General features: G+C 41.8%; 1 protein-coding gene across 3 annotated transcripts in view; it reads right to left on the bottom strand.

Moving 5' to 3' along the window:
• Positions 1–19,121, bottom strand: part of LOC125904945 (SH3 and multiple ankyrin repeat domains protein 2-like) — a 465,143-nt gene that overhangs the window by 193,540 nt on the left and 252,482 nt on the right. For all 3 annotated transcript variants that reach the window (XM_049602644.1, XM_049602655.1, XM_049602662.1), the window contains one exon: positions 10,968–11,034. In XM_049602644.1, coding sequence (XP_049458601.1) covers positions 10,968–11,034 — 67 coding nt within the window. The remainder of the gene's footprint in view (positions 1–10,967; positions 11,035–19,121) is intronic.

Raw genomic sequence — 19,121 nt, 5'->3', positions numbered from 1 at the left:
TAAATATTTGGAAACGAAAATATGCTTTGGTGTACTTTTACAGAGTTTTGCAATATGTCCTGTATGTATTAAAATGTATAATTTTCATCCTTTCACAAAGTCAAAGCTTTTTCAGCTCCAGGATTTCATCTTCAACTTTTAACTTTCAAACATCAAAGGGTACGTTTTAAAAATCTAATAACTAAGTTATGGTGGAGGAGGATCATGCATTATTTGCAAGTCACTCAGTGACGCTCAATGAAAAATATTTGTAGCTATGGGGAGGGACAGAAAAAAGTCACACCCCTGCCACCCCCACTGCCAAATAAAGAACAGTGCCTCATGTGCCAGATTTCTTCAGTGAGCAGTAATCTTGGCTGGTTGCCTGGTAACCTCAAGATAAGGACAAGAACTGAGGAAGTCACTGCTCATGGCCAATAACATAATTAGTGTATTTCCCAGAAAGTCAAGCTTTTGCTTTAATACTATTATTATTTGTTTCTTTGAGATTACTTTCTCTGAGCACACCAATGTTCAATCAGAGTTCATCAGAAAACAATGTATTATTGAAAAAAAAGATTCATTCAGGTGCTCTCCTAGGTCTCATTCAATAATTTTGTTAATCATTTCAGCTCTAAAATTACAACATAGTTTGCTCGCAATCTCAAGATGTGTGTTTATAAAAATAAACACTGATGCATGAACACTGACTCCCCTCTGCCCTGCTCCAGCTGACAGGTACATGTCTTTTCCTGCAGCAGAGACCCTGCTGAGAGTCAGCAGCATGGAATTTTTTGGAACGATTTTTAAAGTCATTTTTTGTGGCTCTTGCAGAAATTGGATTGTATTCAGGTGCTGTTTCATATGATCTCCAACTACATACATATGTTGCATCCAGTCTTAATGTGTTGATACTGCAGCAAACTGGGAATAAAGGAATGCGAAAGTAGTTAAGGTGTGTGTGTGTGTGTGTGTGTGTGTGTGTGTGTGTGTGTGTGTGTGTGTGTGTGTGTGTGTGTGTGTTTCTGGTGAGTAAGTACGAAAGTGCGTGTCTGGTCAATATATAGTCCCTGTGGGATTATCACACTCTGGCAGCGGGTGGTCTAATATGCCCATCTGTCAGTCATTCTTACACAGGCTTACTGCTGTATGGAGAAGAGAAATACAACACATATCTGCTACTGACATCCTCACCATACGCTTATTCACTATACTGTGTGTGTGTATAGTTTTTGTCTCATTTTAGAGTGACAGTCCATTGTAACTAAGGATATTTAGAAACTAAATGGCCTCTTTTCAGAGCATGTTTTGGAATTAACTCATTGTGCTGCATTATTATTTTAAATGTTTGTTTTGTTTCCATTACTGTTGTCTTGTGCCTTGGCTCTGCTGTGACCCAGGCTCATTCTCAGCTGCACAGGCTGTGCATTATCATATTCACTGCCGCTAGTGAAAGTCTTAATCTAAATATGGAAATACGTTATGAATTAATGGAAAATACGAGGATGATAAAGAGAGAATTGTGTGGATGTACAAATGCTTTGCTTATTGGTATATGTTGGATGGTTGGCTGAACTACTTTTATAAATATTTTTATGTTGCATATGTATGCTGTAACACTGTCCTGCCAAATCCAGCATGATATGAGAAATACTCAGCATACAAACCAGTGACAAACTAAAGGAGAGACATCTCTGAATGCCTTTCTTCCAAAGCTTGATTTCAAAACAGATTCCAACACTTCTTGAGTTGGAAAACAATTGTCACTGATCTGTTTTGGTACTGTTATATAAATTATTCTTATTATTGCCTTTTTACAGACAGACTCTATCACTGTTGACATATTAACATATTGGCACACTTTAAACACAACAGAACTGGTCCAAAGTGCCCTACAGTGCAGACAAAAAATTAATTGGAGAAAGAATTAAAATAATAATAATAATAATAATAATAATAATAAATTTTATTTGTAACGCACTTAAAAACAAAGTGCTACAGAAGGCAGTGTATGCTATGCTAAGAGTTAAAAACAGACAACATCATAAAATACATTAAAAGGCTTTAGTAAAAAGGTAATTCTTCAAGTTATGTTTAAAAGTGTCCACAGTCTGCGGTGCTCTCAGGTGATCAGGGAGAGCATTCCACAGTCTGGGAGCGGCCGAGCAGAAGGCCTGGTCTCCCATGGTGCAGAGTCTGATCCTGGGAGGGTTGAGGAGGTTGGCAGTGCGGCGGGTGTGTGAGGAAGTCTGAAGAGTGATAAGTTCTTTAAGGTAGAGTGGAGCATGTCCATGAATGCACTGATGTGTGAGGGGGGAGACCTTGTATTGAATTCTGAGTTCAATGGGCAGCCAGTGGAGTGATTTCAGGATGGGTGATATGGTCATGCTTGTGCACCCTCATCAGGATCCTAGCAGCGCTGTTCTGGACGTATTGAAGCCACTAGATGCTTTTACCAGGGATCCCGATGAGGAGTGCATTACAATAGTCCAGCCTGGAGGAGACAAAGGCATGGATGAGCTTTTCAGCATCTTTCAGGTTAAGTGGTGGACGGAGTTTTGCAATGTTCCTGAGGTGGTAAAAAGAAGTCTTGCATAGGTGTTTAATGTGGGTCTCGAATGTAAGGTGGGGGTCCATTTTAATGCCGAGGTTGGTAACTGAAGTAGACAGAGGGATGTTCTCACCGGACAAAGAGATGCTGGTGAGGGTGGATGATCTGACCTGGTGTGGGTTGCCAATAAGGATGGCTTCAGTCTTGGAGCTGTTAAGTTGTAAGAAATTTAGCTTCATCCACGCCTTTATCTCCTCCAGGCAGGTAATGAGTGAGGCAGATGGCAGGAGTGCAGAGGGGGTGGGATCTGTCCGGAAGTAGAGTTGTGTGTCGTCAGCATAAGAATGGAATGATATTCCATGCCTGCAGATAACATGGCTGAGGGGGAGCATATAGAGTGTGAAGAGGGTAGGACCCAGCACCGAGCCTTGAGGGACACCACAGGTGACATGGTGAACTTTTGATCGAGATTTTGCCTCTCCCACTGCAATGTACTCAGTTCACCCAGTGAGGTAGGATATGAACCACTTGTGGATAGTATCAGTGAGGCCGATGGTGGAATGCAGGTGGTGAAGGAGGATGTTGTGGTCCACAATGTCAAATGCAGCTGTAAAATCCAGAAGTATGAGGAAGAATGGGGAGCCGGTGTCTGCTGTCATCAGGAGGCCATTTGTAACCCTGACCAGAGCTGTTTCAGTGCTGTGGCCAGGACGGAAACCAGACTGAAATTTTTCATACAGATCATTTTGCTTAAGATGGTCTTGAAGTTGTGCAGCAACTGCTTTTTCCAGTACCTTGGATATAAATGGAAGGTTGGAGATGGGTTTGTAGTTGGAGAAAACATCAGGGTCAAGGGTGGGTTTTTTAAGAAGAGGTCTAATGACAGCCATTTTCAGGGCAGATGGAATGTGACAGGCCTGAAGGGAGTGATTTATGACCTTGGTGATAAGGGGGTTGATGGCGGAGAGGTTGGCTTTCACCAGGGCTGTGGGGAGGGGGTCCAGGGCACAGGTGGATGGTTTCATTGACTTAATGATGTTCTCAACTTCCTGCTGTGTGGTGTCTGAGAAACAGCAGAGAGGTTGGGCGGTCCCAGACTGTGGGTGGGCCGTCTGGGCAGGTGGGTCAGTAGAGCTGGAGAGGAGAGACCTGATGAAGTCAACTTTTTTCCTGAAAAAAGTGGCAAAGCTGTTGCACCGCTCCTCTAAGACTTAAGAAACAGGGAATGCTTGTGGTTTGAGGAGATGGTTTATGGTGGAGAACAATTTCTTGGAGTTACCAGGGCTATTATTGATGATTTTTGAGTAGAACTGTGACCTTGCATCCCTGAGAGATTTTGCATAGGCCTTTTGGTGTTCTTTATAGGCTTGTTTGTGCATGGTCAGTCCTGAATCTATGAAGCGCCTCTCCAGGACACGCCCAGCCTTCTTCATCTCCGCAGCTCACTGGTGTACCATGGGGCTGAGTGCAAGAAGGAGACTGTTCTAGTCTTCAGAGGTGCATGGAGATGCAGCAGGGTGCATCTACTGCCTTCGTGACTGAGGAGAGGTCTGCAGGGTTGGAGGAGAGATATTGAAGGTCAGACGCCAGGGCATCTGTGCTGAGGCTTCTCAGGTTCCTGAAATGGATCTCCCGCTTGGGCATGGTGTATGGGAAGGGGGAAGACAGCTCCAGTGAGATGGTCTTGTGGTCTGATACACCCAGATCATACACCTGCAAGTTGCTGATGGGAGCAGAGTTTGTGATTATCAGGTCTATAGTGTGTCCCTTGGAGTGTGTGGGGACATCGATGTGCTGTTGGAGGTTGAGACAGTCCAGTAGTTGAAGGAAATCAGCTGCAGACTGGAGGGAGGGGGTGTCTATGTGAATATTAAAATCCCCTAATATTAAAGTACTGGCAGAGGTTGTGCAGAGTGTGGTGAGGAGGTCATACATCTCAGGGATGAAGGCTGGGTTGGGCTTAGGGGGCCAGTAGATGAGGAGTATGGTAATGGAGAAGGGGAGCTTGCATTTGAATGCAAGGCATTCAGCCGAGGACAGCGTAGGCAGAGGGAGGGGGGCCAGTTCTAATTCCTGCTGGTATGTGACCTCCAGGCCGTCCCCTCGACCAGAGCTGTGAGATTTCTCAAAGAAGGTCATTTAGGCTTCATTTAGAGAGAAGTACGCCTCTGGTTGGTGCCAGGTCTCTGTAAGGCACATCAAGTGTAGCCCCTTATCCATGATGTGATCTTGAATGAAAGATGCTTTATTGTTTATGGATTGTACATTTAGAAATTCCAGTTTAACCATACGTAGGGAGAAATCCACTCCTCGCACTGTGTAATCCGGTCAGTGTCTTCTGGCCTGCTGGGTATGTGGAGATCTCGCGGTGTTTCCTGTGCCGGTGAATATATCGGGGGCGGCGAAGGAGCTGAAGAGATTTAATCACAGCGACGGAATCTGGTGTGGAGTGGGTGATGAGGTTGCGGAGCTCCACAGAGGTGTATTGGATCCTTCCCATGGCCAAGGAAGCAAGGCAGCAGCTACAGGTGGCTAATGCTAGCGCTGGATGGAAAACAGCCCAAGTAGTCCAAACTTTGCCGGAATCACAGCCACAGCGGATCGGCTTGCGAGTCGGTAAAAACTTTGTAGTCTTCACACGGTAGCTGAGTGATAGTAAAGGGCACAAAAAGGCACAAGGAACGACAAAAAACGACAATGATTCAGATTGAAAAGCGGCGACATACAAGCCAGCATCCTCTCAACCGTTCAAACACCTGTAGTAACCACCTGTAATACACCAGACTAAGAGTCTATAGCCACACCAGTGGCTCTGTGAGACTGTACTGAAACATGCTGGTTAGGTTTCAGGAAAGCTATTGAAAAATCCCTGTCACCATAGCAATTAGTCCTGGTTCTAGGGACAGACTAGTCTCGCCACCAGACAATCAGAGATCTCCGCCTTCTGATAGTCTGGGGACACTCCTTTCTGAAGTATGTTTAACACACCGGAGAAAACGGCCGGCAACAAAGCAATGCCTCTTGCATTTTTGAAAAGGACACGCCCTCCCAAAAATGTGTGCTCTGTAGAAAATGCTGAAACACTCTTCTCTCTCTGACAACGCAACAGCATGCCGTTTATTGATTAATTCACAATCAACTGCCTGACTTATAACAGGCTCCTGGGTAACTGTTGCCATAGCTACCAGACAAGCTTCACCCAGGGGCAGACCAGTAACTGCTAACTAATAATAACATTCAGTGATTAGCTTATTATTAATGTCCCAAAGGTATTTGGTGAATTATAACCATTAACAAACATTAAGAGTCACTACAGCTCCCCCTTTTCTCGTCCACAAGGAAAGAAACACACAGAGAGCTTGAAAATGGATGCCGAGAGATTTAACTCCATTTTATCAAACGTCTGCTCAGTCCACAAGATTGTGGAAATGAAGGACTTAAAGCAACTTTGTTTAAAACTTTCAATGCAGTCGGACTATGTTTACGAGCACAAGAATTCAGTAAGCCACCGAAGGACTGCCCTGCGGATTTACTCTTGGTTATGCAACGCAGGGAGTTTTTTTAAACTCTGAAATTGTATCCGCCCATCTAAACACAAAATCAGGGAGAAAGTTATCAGTCTTTAGTTAAGCAAAGCGTCTGAAGACTGACTTGTGAGTCTCGGGACAGACAGGAGCTGTCGGTCTCCGGCACTGTGGTCTGTGGTCAGGAGTTTTTCCTTCTTCATGGTGCCTTTGTATTTTTACACAGAACCAAACAATGGTGACTTCATGACACTCACGTCTGTGATTTTACACAGCATGCTGGCATCGTGGGATGACAGGTGTGACATGTAACACAACAGCGCTGGTCCCCCTTGTGTGACATATAGTGTCACAGCCCTATATAAATTACAATTACAATGGCCTAACATGGCAATAACAGTCATTTACCATGCGTTATATGGCGGCCAATCTCGTCCTCTGCTTGGAGGGTAAGGAGCTCCTGGACCTCACTGTTTTCCCAATTTGTGGAAATTCTTCCTCTTTGAGTTAGCTGCTAACTAGTATCAGCTATTTTTTAAATCTCTCGTGGTGGTTTGCAACTCGTCATCAAAATGTCACACTTGTACTGCCCATGATCCCATCCTGCAGCTACAGGTACCCCTAAAGCTCAGTACCAGAACCGACCTGTTACCCGTCATGATGTCTAAGTCACCTGTCGACACCCATGATTAAACACACACAGGTTACAGTTACTCACATTAGGCTGGGTTCTCTGTACTTGAATATACAAATCCAGCAGAGGAAAAGTCTTTTTCACTGACTGCGCTTGATGCTCGAAAACAGTCTGTGAAATCACTGCCAGGTTAGGAAACATTTTAGCATGCTCATTCCACCACCATAAAACCTCAAAAGGATCCGCCTTGGGTGTCTTGAACTCAGTTTAGGCTACCACCTCATCCTCAGGCTGCATAGCTTGATTAGTGGAGCCCTCCACGTCGTTGATGAATGTGACAACGGGGTCAAAGGTTTGACTTGTGCCATTGACTTTCAAAATAAAATGAATTGCAGTTGATAATAGTGATTTAGATGTCAAAGTATTACACATATACAACACATCTTTTGTCATTTGTTTTATTTGTTTTAAACAAAAAAATATATTTTCGTTTTCACCCGCTGCCTGCCCATGTGTTGTTAATTCTTACCAGTGTCCATGGATATATTTTTACCCATTACATAACTTTTTGCAAGGTTACCTGCACAGGTGCAGAACTCTGCCTTCGAGGCCAGCTTAAATGTGAGACAACTCTATCCCCAAACTTAACTACCATCCTCTGTATTTTAAGGCCAATACCTGGTCTGGCAATGTTAACAAAAGTGAAAATAAATTATGTGTCCACTCTGTGATTCAGATCCGCTTCAAAATTTAACAGGTTACTTCTTGGCTAATACAACATTCTGCTAACAATTTCCATAATAAAACCTGGACAGAAAAACTGAACTGAAAACATAACCTCCTTAGCGGAGGTTATCATCATTTACTCGCTAATAATTCTGACTTAGTATCCCTTACTTTAAATCTACAATAAATATTTCTAATTTTATAATGCATATGTTGTCCTCTTTTTTTCAGGCGGAAATGGGCTTTCATACTTATCACAATTAGTCAAACATTTAATTTGAGGGACCCTTGCAATCACCATCACCAGGAAATACTGTCTGATATATGCTCATATATTTTACTCTTAAATATATAGATATTACAAATCCAGTATCAGCCAATTTAACTACTACTACTACTGCTACTTTGTAGAGTGCGGAAATGGTGACCTGTCAGTTGTGGTTGGCCTACAGTAGAACAGCCTAGCTGTGCTGTGTACTATTTTTGACTACATAGTAATGTGTTTCCATGGACAGCCCTTTCAATGTCGAGCTACTAACTACAGCATATAGGTCACACACACACACACACACACACACACACACACACACACACGTTAACCGCATGAAGAACGTCAGGCTGCACACGTAAGTGGTAGTCATTGCCCTTTGAGAAGCCTTCCCTTCTGTTCTACCAATCACATTGTGTCCTACTTCATAGCTTTGCGCACCTTGTCTCCGCACAGGAGTCCATCTATAGAAATTACAGCAACACTGAATTCCCTGCTGATATGATAATTCACTGTATTCAAGCACTAGAAACTGAAGTAAAATTAGTCATCTCTCCTCTTTGGGTGAGAGTAACCCCAGAGCAAGCAGATGAATAACTGGCTGATTGATTAAGAGCTTCCAAGACTCAAATTAAGATAATAACAATGTGCAGCACTAGTGCTTATTGCTGGTCCCTGCCATGCATTTAACCTGCATTTATCAGGCACTAACATTGTGGCTGTCACTGCAATCTAATATTCTTACATGCTGTTCAGTCAGATGTGACAGGCAGATTACTCCTTGCACCTTCTGTTGATTGAAAACAAAATCTGAATGTGTGATTTGAATGATTCGCCCTGTGGGCAGAGCTGTTGTGCAGCAGGAATTCAGTACAGTATGCAGTACATGCAGTTAACTGTTAACGTGTTGATGGTCTGCATCTGCGATCCAGCGCTTCCTGTTCTTATGCTCAGATGTATATATTTAATGAAACACAAAAGAAAACGCAGGAAGTCTTCATTCCTTTATCATTTCATACCCATTGATACTTTGCTTGAGTGCTTTATAAAACTGCTGTTCGGTCATCTGTCACACAGTGAATCTAAACATTACAGTTAATATGGGCCCCTGACCTAAAGACCCCCAGGGGCCCATATTGGCCATTTTAATTTCATCTGGTTGGTAGTCCAGCATTGCAATCTAAAAACAATGACGCAATAAAACAGAAGATTTGTGTGGCTGAACTGTTACATCATCTGGACAGAATAAGCAAGAGAAACTATGAAAGCCGCAGGGCTTATGGTGTTTAGACCACATCACACACGCACGCACGCACGCACACACGCACACACACACACACACACACACAGAGTCCATGATCAACATTCAAACACACTAAAGCTGCATATAGCCAGTAAAGGTCAACATGACACAAGCTGTCTGATGAGAAGGGGTGGGTTGGGATGGGTGTGTGTGTTTGAGGTGGAGCGGTAGAGGGCTGTTGGCAGTACAGGGTAGTGGGCAGGAGGGCTGGGTTGGGGGCACACACCTTTACAGCAGGCTGAACCCATGGCGGCCAGTCGAGAATCCAGACATAAAGACGTCCCATCCCCAAATCCACAGTAGCAACAGCACACAGCAGACAGAGACAGAACAAAGATGTCCAAATACGAGGGGACGGTGGTACCTGAATACCTGAGCACCTTTGCCCTATCCTGGTTCCAACTCACAGTTGCAGCCGAGCCCTTGTGGTTGGGGTTGGAATGGTGTGAAGGAGGAAGGAGGAGGGAGGTGGGGGTGTGTAGCAGATGTGGACACCAACAAGGCTTTTTGAGGGTAATCCTGCACCACTGCTGTGTCCCATTTAGCCCTTCACCAGGTCGCTGCCATGTAATGCTGCCTGCTGGTGGGTGGCGTCCATGAGAGAGGGCAACAATTGCAGGATTACATCTTTAGATTAGATTAGATTTCTCTCTCTCTCTCTTCATTCATTTTCTCCCTCAACTTCATCTTTCTCTGTCCTCCTTTATATATTTATTTGTTTGTTCATCTTTTCTCATTTTCTCTGAGGCCTCATAATCCCCCAGCTATCTCTGTGCACCACTCCAAAGGCTCCGTGTTCATTCACGTTGACTGGAGACATTTTCTGTTTTCAGTCAACATTTATTGCATAAACATCCACAAAACAGTTGTAAGCAGCATGCAGACAAGCCTATTTAGTCTTATATATTATTTCATATGTATATACTGAAATTGCTTTAATCATTTAAATGCTTTGTGGTTGTTTGCATGGCTTTGAATCTGAAAATGTCATTCCATCAGGTGTTAAATGGGAGCTGAGAGTCTGTTGCCATCACCAATCTGCCTCTCCAGAACTTAATAAGTGAGTAAGTGGCAACTAAGCAACGAAGGTAATAAATAGAAAGATTTAAAAAAAACAAAACATGGAATTTGTTCAAAAATTGTTTTATTTTTTCATTTTGTATGTTTGTGAGAAATCTTTCTCGTCTTCTCACCTACCTCTCGTTCCTCTCACACACAGACAAAGACTGAAGTAACTCTCAGACACCATATATACATATACACAGTATAGACAGACACTGGCTTGCAGATCAATGCAGTCTTTAACAATTATTGGCTAAAATACAGGCTGAGAGGGTCATATGTTGCCTTGCTTGCTAAATTTGGTTCTGTGTGACTTGGGCTAGATTTCAGAAGAGATATCCTCCAAAAGAGATCAGGGTTGTGATCATAATCAGGAGTTCAAATCCTAATTTCCAAACCTCTGGTCTGGCACACATAAGAATAATTTCTAAAAGCTTTAAATGTTTTTCTAAAGCCTCCACAACATGCACAAAACTGAGCATTATGTTGTACAATAAACAACTGCAATCAACAGAAGAATTATAAATCCATCTGCTGATTTAATCAAATCCTTCCATGCAGAACAACACAGACCAGTCGACACCTCTGGAAACCGACCAATCAGTTCCCACTAAACCAAAGCTTCCACTGGCTGAGGCATTGATCATTTCTCTCGGCCTAATCGGTCCAGGATTGTCCTGGTGTAAACATAAACTTTCATCCTCTTGGCAACGCTTTCGTAATCCTGCAGAGGGGATTATACCGGGAGGTCATTTAGGAGGATCAAACCATGGGGGATTTGAAATGTATCCTGGGGGAGATTCAGGAATATGTGCTGGGTGGCTCAGGAAGAATAGGTGAGTGATGGATGGATGGATGGATGGAGGAGAGGAGAGGAGAGGAGAGGAGAGGAAAAAAGTAGCTGCTGCTTTGTTACTTACCTATATCTGTCTCTTTGTGGTTCTTGATGAGTTCAGCAAGCTCAAAGTTCCCAGCAATAATGGCAACCTGGAAAAAGAAATAGAGTTTTTTGTTTGTTTTTATTTTTAAACTTATCTTTGCAAGTTCTTTGAGACTGTATGGAAAAATTAAAGAGCACAAAAGGACAACAAAAAGGACCTATTGAGCTCATTTTCAGGTTCATACTTATATTTATGGTTTCAATCATAACATGTTTACATGCTTTAATGGTCAAAAAACACTTTCCTCAAACTGTCTGAGCTGAAACACCTGAATTTGCCCCACACTCCGTTTTAGTGCCTGTCTCTTTAAGCCGCTCTCCAAAAAAAGCCACGTCTACTCTGATTGGTCAGCTATTGCAAGTCTTCTGAATCTTGGCATCTCTGCTCCATCACTGCAGCTGGAGAATGACTGTTACGGACTGTTACTTATAAAAGCTTCTAAACACAAATCTTTACAACCTCAAGTATTCCAGCAGGAATATGATCAGAAATCGGGGATTAATTACAACATCAACAACCAAGTTCACATGTTTCCCTAAAGTTAGCATGTAGCTATATGTAGCAGTGCACTTGCAACCCAGAAATGAATGTTTAGGCCAGCACTTTCTTCTGTTAACAAATTACCAATAAAAGCTTCTAAACACAACCACACATTTTACACTGGGAATATGATTTGAAATCGGGAGAAATTACAACATCCACAACTAAGTTTGTAGGTCCCCCTGATGTTAGCATGTAGCTTCACGTAGCAGTGTAGGCTACATAATGTAAACACTTGTAGTAGCATGCTTAAAGCCATAGTTGGTAATCCTATTCAGAAACACTTCTTGTTATACTGGGTTCCAGTGTTACTTGTAATTTCTCACCCCGCTAAACTGGCTGAGAAGAGAAAGTCAGAGGCAGAAAAGGCTGCAACAAAAAAGGCTTTGGATAAAGTGAGAGGACAAACCAGACATCAACAGCAGTCCAGCTTTTGAACAGTGGAGACAACTGAGGGAGCTGAAGGGCCTGAAAAGTGATGCAGAGGTTGCTGTCTTTCTGTTGGACAGGTAATTATTTGTTTGCTTTGGGGAGATTTGTTATTTTACTTGGCTCTCCTCTGCTCTGCTGACTTCTACTGCAGGATGCGCGTTCAGGCATGTCTTGGCTCGTGGCTTTGGACGGAGCACTGACAGGAGGGGGAGCAGGAGGTGGAGCTTAGAGGAGGTGCCTCTTTCAAATCTTGCTAGCTCTCCAACATTACCAACTATGGCTTTAAAGCAGATGGCTATATGAAAAAGTTGTCACAATCTGACATCATATTGTTGCCAAAGTAGAAAAAACACTGGAAACAGAGTATTCAGACCATACTGAAGCCTGAGGTTTTTGATCACAGGGATTGTTTTTTACATGCATTTACCTCATTATCTAAAGCTTTGGCCACATTAAATATGAACAGCTGACACTGTAACATTAAATATATAACAGAAAATAAGGAAAAGCAATATAGGTCCCCTTTGAAAAGCACAACTTTAACACAAAATAGCTCCTTGTTTATTATTCTGAGTAACAGATCATTTAGGCTTAATATACTGTAACTCACACCATATGCCCATCATCAATTAAGCAAAGCTCTCTCTGTATATGAAAGCTTTTCCACAAAATAAGTTTTAAAGAAAAATAGATGACGTCGTAATTGTTTCCAAAAGCAGCTGAGTATGATCCTGAAGAGAAAGCAATTTTAATTTTAATATTTAGAAAGTACTCCAACAAGACAGAGCTACTTAATCACAATAAGTGTATAAGTAATTTCCTCTTCTTTGAACAGCCACTGACTTTGAACTTGGTAAAAATCCAATCTTCATGGCTTTAATCATCTGTAGCCAGGAATCTAATAATCTTTGACACACACATACACGTGTACAAGTCAAGATTCACACATGACATGATGGCGTGCACACAGCGAGCACATGCAAAGTCACAGGCTTATGTGAAGCAGAGAAGGTCAAAGCTGCTGTTTTCAAGGTTTTCTGTTGCTTATAGATGGAGGCTGGACAGAGCAGTGATAGTGATCTTACATAATTCACTGGTAAAAACTAGAAAACAAACAAATAGCTGATGTAAATTTCAACAGTTAAAGACTACAAACACTTTCTCTCCATGGTTTTTGTAATTAAGGCTGTACTATTAGAACAGTGTTTCCTAAACTCCCAAAACAAATCTGATTGCCAGAAAACTGATCATAAGTAATGAACAAAAATATATGTATTGGTTTTTTTCATATTGAATCCTGGAAACCTTTATAGCTGCACAAATACAAATTATTTGACAAAATAAGGTTGCTTCACTTACTAATGTATTACAAATTCCATTTTACACTTTCTTCTTCAACGTATGAAGTGCAGAGAGAACATGAGATGTGATAGACAGCACAAAAAAAAGTTAGTAGTGTGAGTGGACCCTGAGCTCTGATTATTTTATCAAACTACTATTTCCAAGGTCAAGTGCGAACTTTCATTTTTTTCAAATAAATCAAAATCAAAATGAAAATAATCCATCTGCACCAAAGGAAGTACACAGAAATAATAATAATAATAATAATAAGCATGGTAATTGTCTGGTAACATGTTTTATTTTCTGGTGTATTATTTCTACCTTGAATAGTTGGTGTCTAACTGATGTCTGACTGTTGTACACCAAAAATAACTAATTCCTCTTCTTGCCAAATTGAAGCAATTTTACTTCTGAAACTCTGATCAACTGGCCAGATCAGTGTGTCCTCTGTATTTCCGCCAGGGGGCAGTAAAGGGATTTCCTCCTGAGCTGACTGGAGAGGCTGTTTCACTGTCAGTGACCCAGATCAGGCTGCTGCCTGTTGTCATGTTGCTGCTTACAGTTGTTTGTGCAGGAGCAGAGCTCGTGAGGTGTTACAGTACCTCTCAAAAAAGGATCAGAAAGATAGTCATGTGTCATGTGTAGTCATTTGCCACTGATATGTTGCACATGTATGCTTTCACACAAGTGCGCGCATGCACGCACACCTCAAGGGAAACCCAGTAGCATTATATAAGCATGCCTGCTCTGATTCTTGGAGAACAAACATTCAGGATGAAGAGATGGAAAAGGTGTTTTATTAAAGCAGAGTTGGCTTGAGTAGTAACACTCTGCACCCTCCCTCCACAGCTGACCTTTTCTTCATATAAATAAAAACACAGCATTACTGAGGAAAAAAAGCCCTTGGGATTCTCTGAGATGTTTTCTTCCAGCATGGATCCTCTTACATTTTTCAACACGTTGCATTAATATACAATATATTCTATATTTCCTTTGAACTGAACTATGAGTCAATGAATGCAATCTTGCCCTCCTTCATGGTAGCAAATGTGTTGTCTCCTGTGAGGGAGATGGAGGAGGGGGATGTATCCTTCATGATGAATGCTGGCTGGATCTCCCACTCACTCTGAGGATCTCCCATAGTGCATGCCGCGATGTGTGACAAATCTATGACAGGCTATTCTCCCACAGGAACCCTGATCCCAGCGCTGGCTTGGTGGATGGGACCGAGTAATACATCAGGAAGAAGTGACTGAGCGACTGATGAAGTCATCATTTCCACTGTGGCCTAAAAACTAATTGATGCAGAACTAACTTTAATTGTATGATGCTGGAAGTTATCAGTAAAGTTGTAACACTCTGCCTTTCCACACAATAAAGACAGCACTCTGAATATCGTACTGATTCTTTTTGTATTGGACACGTGAGAAAACCTAACATGATATAACACTCCATAAACTATTTTGTGCCAATAAAACACAGTACACATGCCTATCCTTTTGAGTTTACTTTACTTTCTCCAGAATGTTCTGATTTTTGATCTGAAGGTCAAAAGATGGCTCAGCAATTTGGTTAAACACTGTTTTCTTTTTCTTTTTCGTGATTTAAAGTTAGAAATTTTGACCCAACAGAGAAACTCTAAAACAACCTGACCAGGTATATCAATGGTTAACCCTTAACCTCAGTTAACCGCCGAGAATATTTTGACCACTTACACATGTCAGTCTATCAGCTAATTCTGCTGCTCTTCAGTTTACTGCACCGCACCCTGACCAGGTCTGGTAGCAGGGATGACATGCTGCAAAGGGCCACAGCTTGGAACCCCGCCCCCCAAAAAAGCCCTTTGAAAGGCTAAAAATTGGGAGAAACAGACGCCGCTTGTTGGATGCTTTCGAGTTTTTATTTTTTAATTGATGTGGTAATAATATGACATGAAACCAGGTAACCAAAAAGCAATGAGAAATGCAATCCCAATTAGGGATGGGAATCAAGAACCGGTTCCTGATTCATCGACATCATTATCCTTTATGCTTAACGATCCCCTTATCAATTCTTTTCATTACGCCGAATCTTTACGTCGATGACGCACGTCACGCTCGTCAGTCAGCAGCACAAAGCTTCACTTCATCAAAAAAGACTAGCAGCGCGATGTGCAATTTATTCAGCACCAAAATTACATGCAAGGGCGGAAACACCACCAACTAGGCCTGAGCGATATATCTTTTAAGCATCGCCATCGCGATGCACACGCGTGCAATATTTACATCACGGGGCTTGTGACATGTGGCTTGCCCTAATTAAATTAAGCATGCACATTTAAAATGCCGGGTGATGCGTGTAAAACTCGCTTCCGTTTTAATGACTTAACAAAAAAGGTGTCTAATTTAGTGGAATAAAGAATAAATGGCCTATTCAAGTGCTGGAATTTGTTATTTACGTGACAATGCCTGAACGCAACACAGGCTCCACTCCATAGACTGTGTGCACAGTGCCATGCTGCGGGTTCTGGCCGGGCTTGGTTATAAATGTCTCGGACTCGGGAAAATGCGGCCCGGTAACTCTAGTGTGCTCACCTGTGTCTGTGTGTGTGTGCGCACGTGTCTGTGTGTGTGTGTGTGTGTGTGTGTGTCTGTGTCTGTGTGCACATCGGAGCAGAACTCCACTGTGCACGATACAGAGAGCAGAGGAGGATTATAAGGCGCGACCATGTAGACACAGAAATGACATGCCGTTGTGTAAACAACATAAGTCATCACGTTATAAGGTGAAACATTTCACCATATAACACAATAAATAGTATAATGTTATGTTATTATATGAGGCATATGTCGCATGAAATAATATAACTTTAGTTTATGAAGAGATAAGACGGAGCCCTCTCTTCTCCTCTTATATGCTTTACTCACAAGTGTGTGAATTGACCTGGATTTGAAGCATCCGTAGCACCAAATAATATAACGGTAGTTTCTAAATAGCTAAGACAAATAAAAAAAAAAAAAGAAAAAGAAAAAATAGTGTGGTTTCACTGAACAAATTCCTATTTTCAGCACATTTTTGCTGTTGCATTCAAAGCAATATCAGCCTAATAATTCCAGAATGATTAATTCTCACCAAGTAGAGCTACTGAAGTCATCTGGTGGAAAATAATGCATCCTTAAAAAGAAATATAAATTGTAATATATATATCGCCGGATGCAATTTTTCCCAATATCGTGCAGCCCTACCACCAACATGCTGAAGCAGTTTCCTGTAGGGAAAATGTCGTGTCCAGTGGCTAAGGCACATAAAAAAGTACAAGGCACATATAAGACACATAAAAGAGCACAAGAACGAGTAATATAAATACAAACATAAATCTCAACAAACAGAGCCACTCAAACTTGCTGCCACTCAGCCGGCGCATGCGCTATCCCATGGAGAGAGACCAGTGATGGTACGTGATGTGTACGTATTTCCTTTCCCATGTTAACGATAGCACAACACATTCAGTGACAGATTCTGTGACCTTATTTGACGTAGATGAAAACAAATGCTGTACAAATATTCTTTCATTTGTTCCATGTTAGATGGATAGATAGATACTTGTTTACTTACACAAGCACCTATCTCTTGTTTAGAATAGAAACTCAATAAAATTTGTGCTGCTGACACTGAAAACCTGTAAGGTCTACTTTTTCTACACAGAAAATTCACAGGAGGAATCGATAAGGGAATCGATAAAGAATCGGATCGATAGGCGGAATCGATAATGGCATTGATATCAATAAAATACTATCAATTCCCATCCCTAATCCCAATTCACCCCTCATTATCATTCCACCACCCACCTTCACAACCACTACTGTCATCACCACCATCACCACCCCCACATCAATTCTTCTCCTGTTCTCCCCTGGTTGTCATGGAGACAACTGGTTGTGTATAACACAGAAGTAACCAGGGGGAGGTGGAGCGGCATTGTGAGCTGCTTGCAGCCAAGTGGAACATCAGCAGAGGCAACATGTCTGCCAGGTCAAAACCAAAGAGGAGGAGTGAGGACGCAGGACACAAAATCAATTAACAATCGATACATAACTAAAGTCCAAGACACAAAGGAGAAAAGAGTCGGTAGTCCTTACTGAGGCATGAGAACTGGGGGATGCAATTAAAATACGGTGCATTACCCATCAATTTCAAACTTAACAAACCATACTTTACTTATTAGACTTATCACACTCCAGTGCTGAGGCCAAAGTTCTTGTATCTTTACAGTCTCCTTCAGTTTGCCTCGGTCAGTTTGGATCTATTCATTCGCAAAAGTAACATTCAGTTGGAGGTGGCTATATTCTACCAAGAATGAATTACTGGGTATTTTAATCTTTCTCTACCATGTTTTCGGTGGGACTGCAGGGGTGAGGCCAGCCCTATAAACACAAAAGTCTGTCCATGACGTGAGTGAGTGAGTGAGTGAGTGAGTGATGAAGTTACAAGATTGATCAGAGTGACTAGTGATGTGAGTGGGGTTTTTTTTGTATTACTGTATTCCTAATTTTCTGTAAGCAGTGTGGCATGATAGCATGGTGAAATTAGCAAGCTTGCTAGCTTACTAGCCAGCCCCTACATGAGTACCGTAAAACTACAATAAATAGCCCAGGCTATTATTTGCATAAATCTGAGATCAACAGGCCTGTATTAGGGACAGGCGTCTATATGGGACAGGCCTTTAATTCTTTACACAAAAAAAACCCTTCAGCTATATCAATTATGAATCATGCATTTGATTCATCTGTTTGATGACAGACAGCACATCAGAGAGAGAGAGAGAGAGTTAAGGAGTTAAGGAACTTGAGGATTATGGCACCTGGCATACCGACACAACACCACTTTATCCTGTTAAAACAATGTTCACAACTTTTACGAAAAACCCTTTTCATTCTTTTGATCTTAGGACCATTACATACTAAAGAGATCTGAATAACTTACAGGGTAAATGAGGAATGGACACACAATTTTGGTAGCTAACAACACGGTTTAATACATCTGAAGAACTTCTCTGGAAAAAAAATGAACTGCTTTACAACCTGACTGGGTGTCTAATTGAGACAGGCGTAAATTTGTCAATATGTGTAGCCACATCGAGCTGCAAAAGGGACTGAGTGTTTGTTTGGGACTAGGCTTTTGAAGTTTATGGTATTTAACAATTGAATACTTCATCAGCACACTCTTGTCTTGTCAGATTTGTTTGCCTCATTTTCTACTGCTGTCTAAGTGTACTGTTCTTCATTTTAACATATATTAACATTAGATTTTAGGCTGGATCGCGACAATGGGGTCAATGCAGTACTGTAAGCAAAAATCAAGGCGAAGCCAGAAGTCAGTGACTGAGTGACTGCTGTCCACCTCTGTTTCAAATTACAAGTTCCCATTTCAAATTAAAAGCCCTCTAGTGTTTCATACACACTCCAGCCATAAACTAGGTGTTGACCTGGTCTTGTTTAATACAAGACCTGGAAATATTGTAAACATCTACAAAAAAGCAAACTTTAGGCTCTCGTGTGTCAAGGAACAGGAGCAAGGTGGAGGTCAGGATTATTAATGAGACAATTCATGACAAGAGCACTAGCGTTTGTTTTCTCAATCAATCAATCAATCAATCAATCAATTTTATTTATAAAGCCCAATATCACAAATCACAATTTGCCTCACAGGGCTTTACAGCATACAACATCCCTCTGTCCTTAAGACCCTCACAGCGGATAAGGAAAAACTCCCCAAAAAAACCCCTTTAACGGGGGAAAAAAAACGGTAGAAACCTCAGGAAGAGCAACTGAGGAGGGATCC

Source organism: Epinephelus fuscoguttatus, linkage group LG2, assembly GCF_011397635.1.
Source record: "Epinephelus fuscoguttatus linkage group LG2, E.fuscoguttatus.final_Chr_v1".
NCBI lineage: Eukaryota > Metazoa > Chordata > Actinopteri > Perciformes > Serranidae > Epinephelus > Epinephelus fuscoguttatus.
The sequence above is the reverse complement of the archived record's forward strand: the minus strand, read 5'-3'. Positions and strand labels throughout refer to the sequence as shown.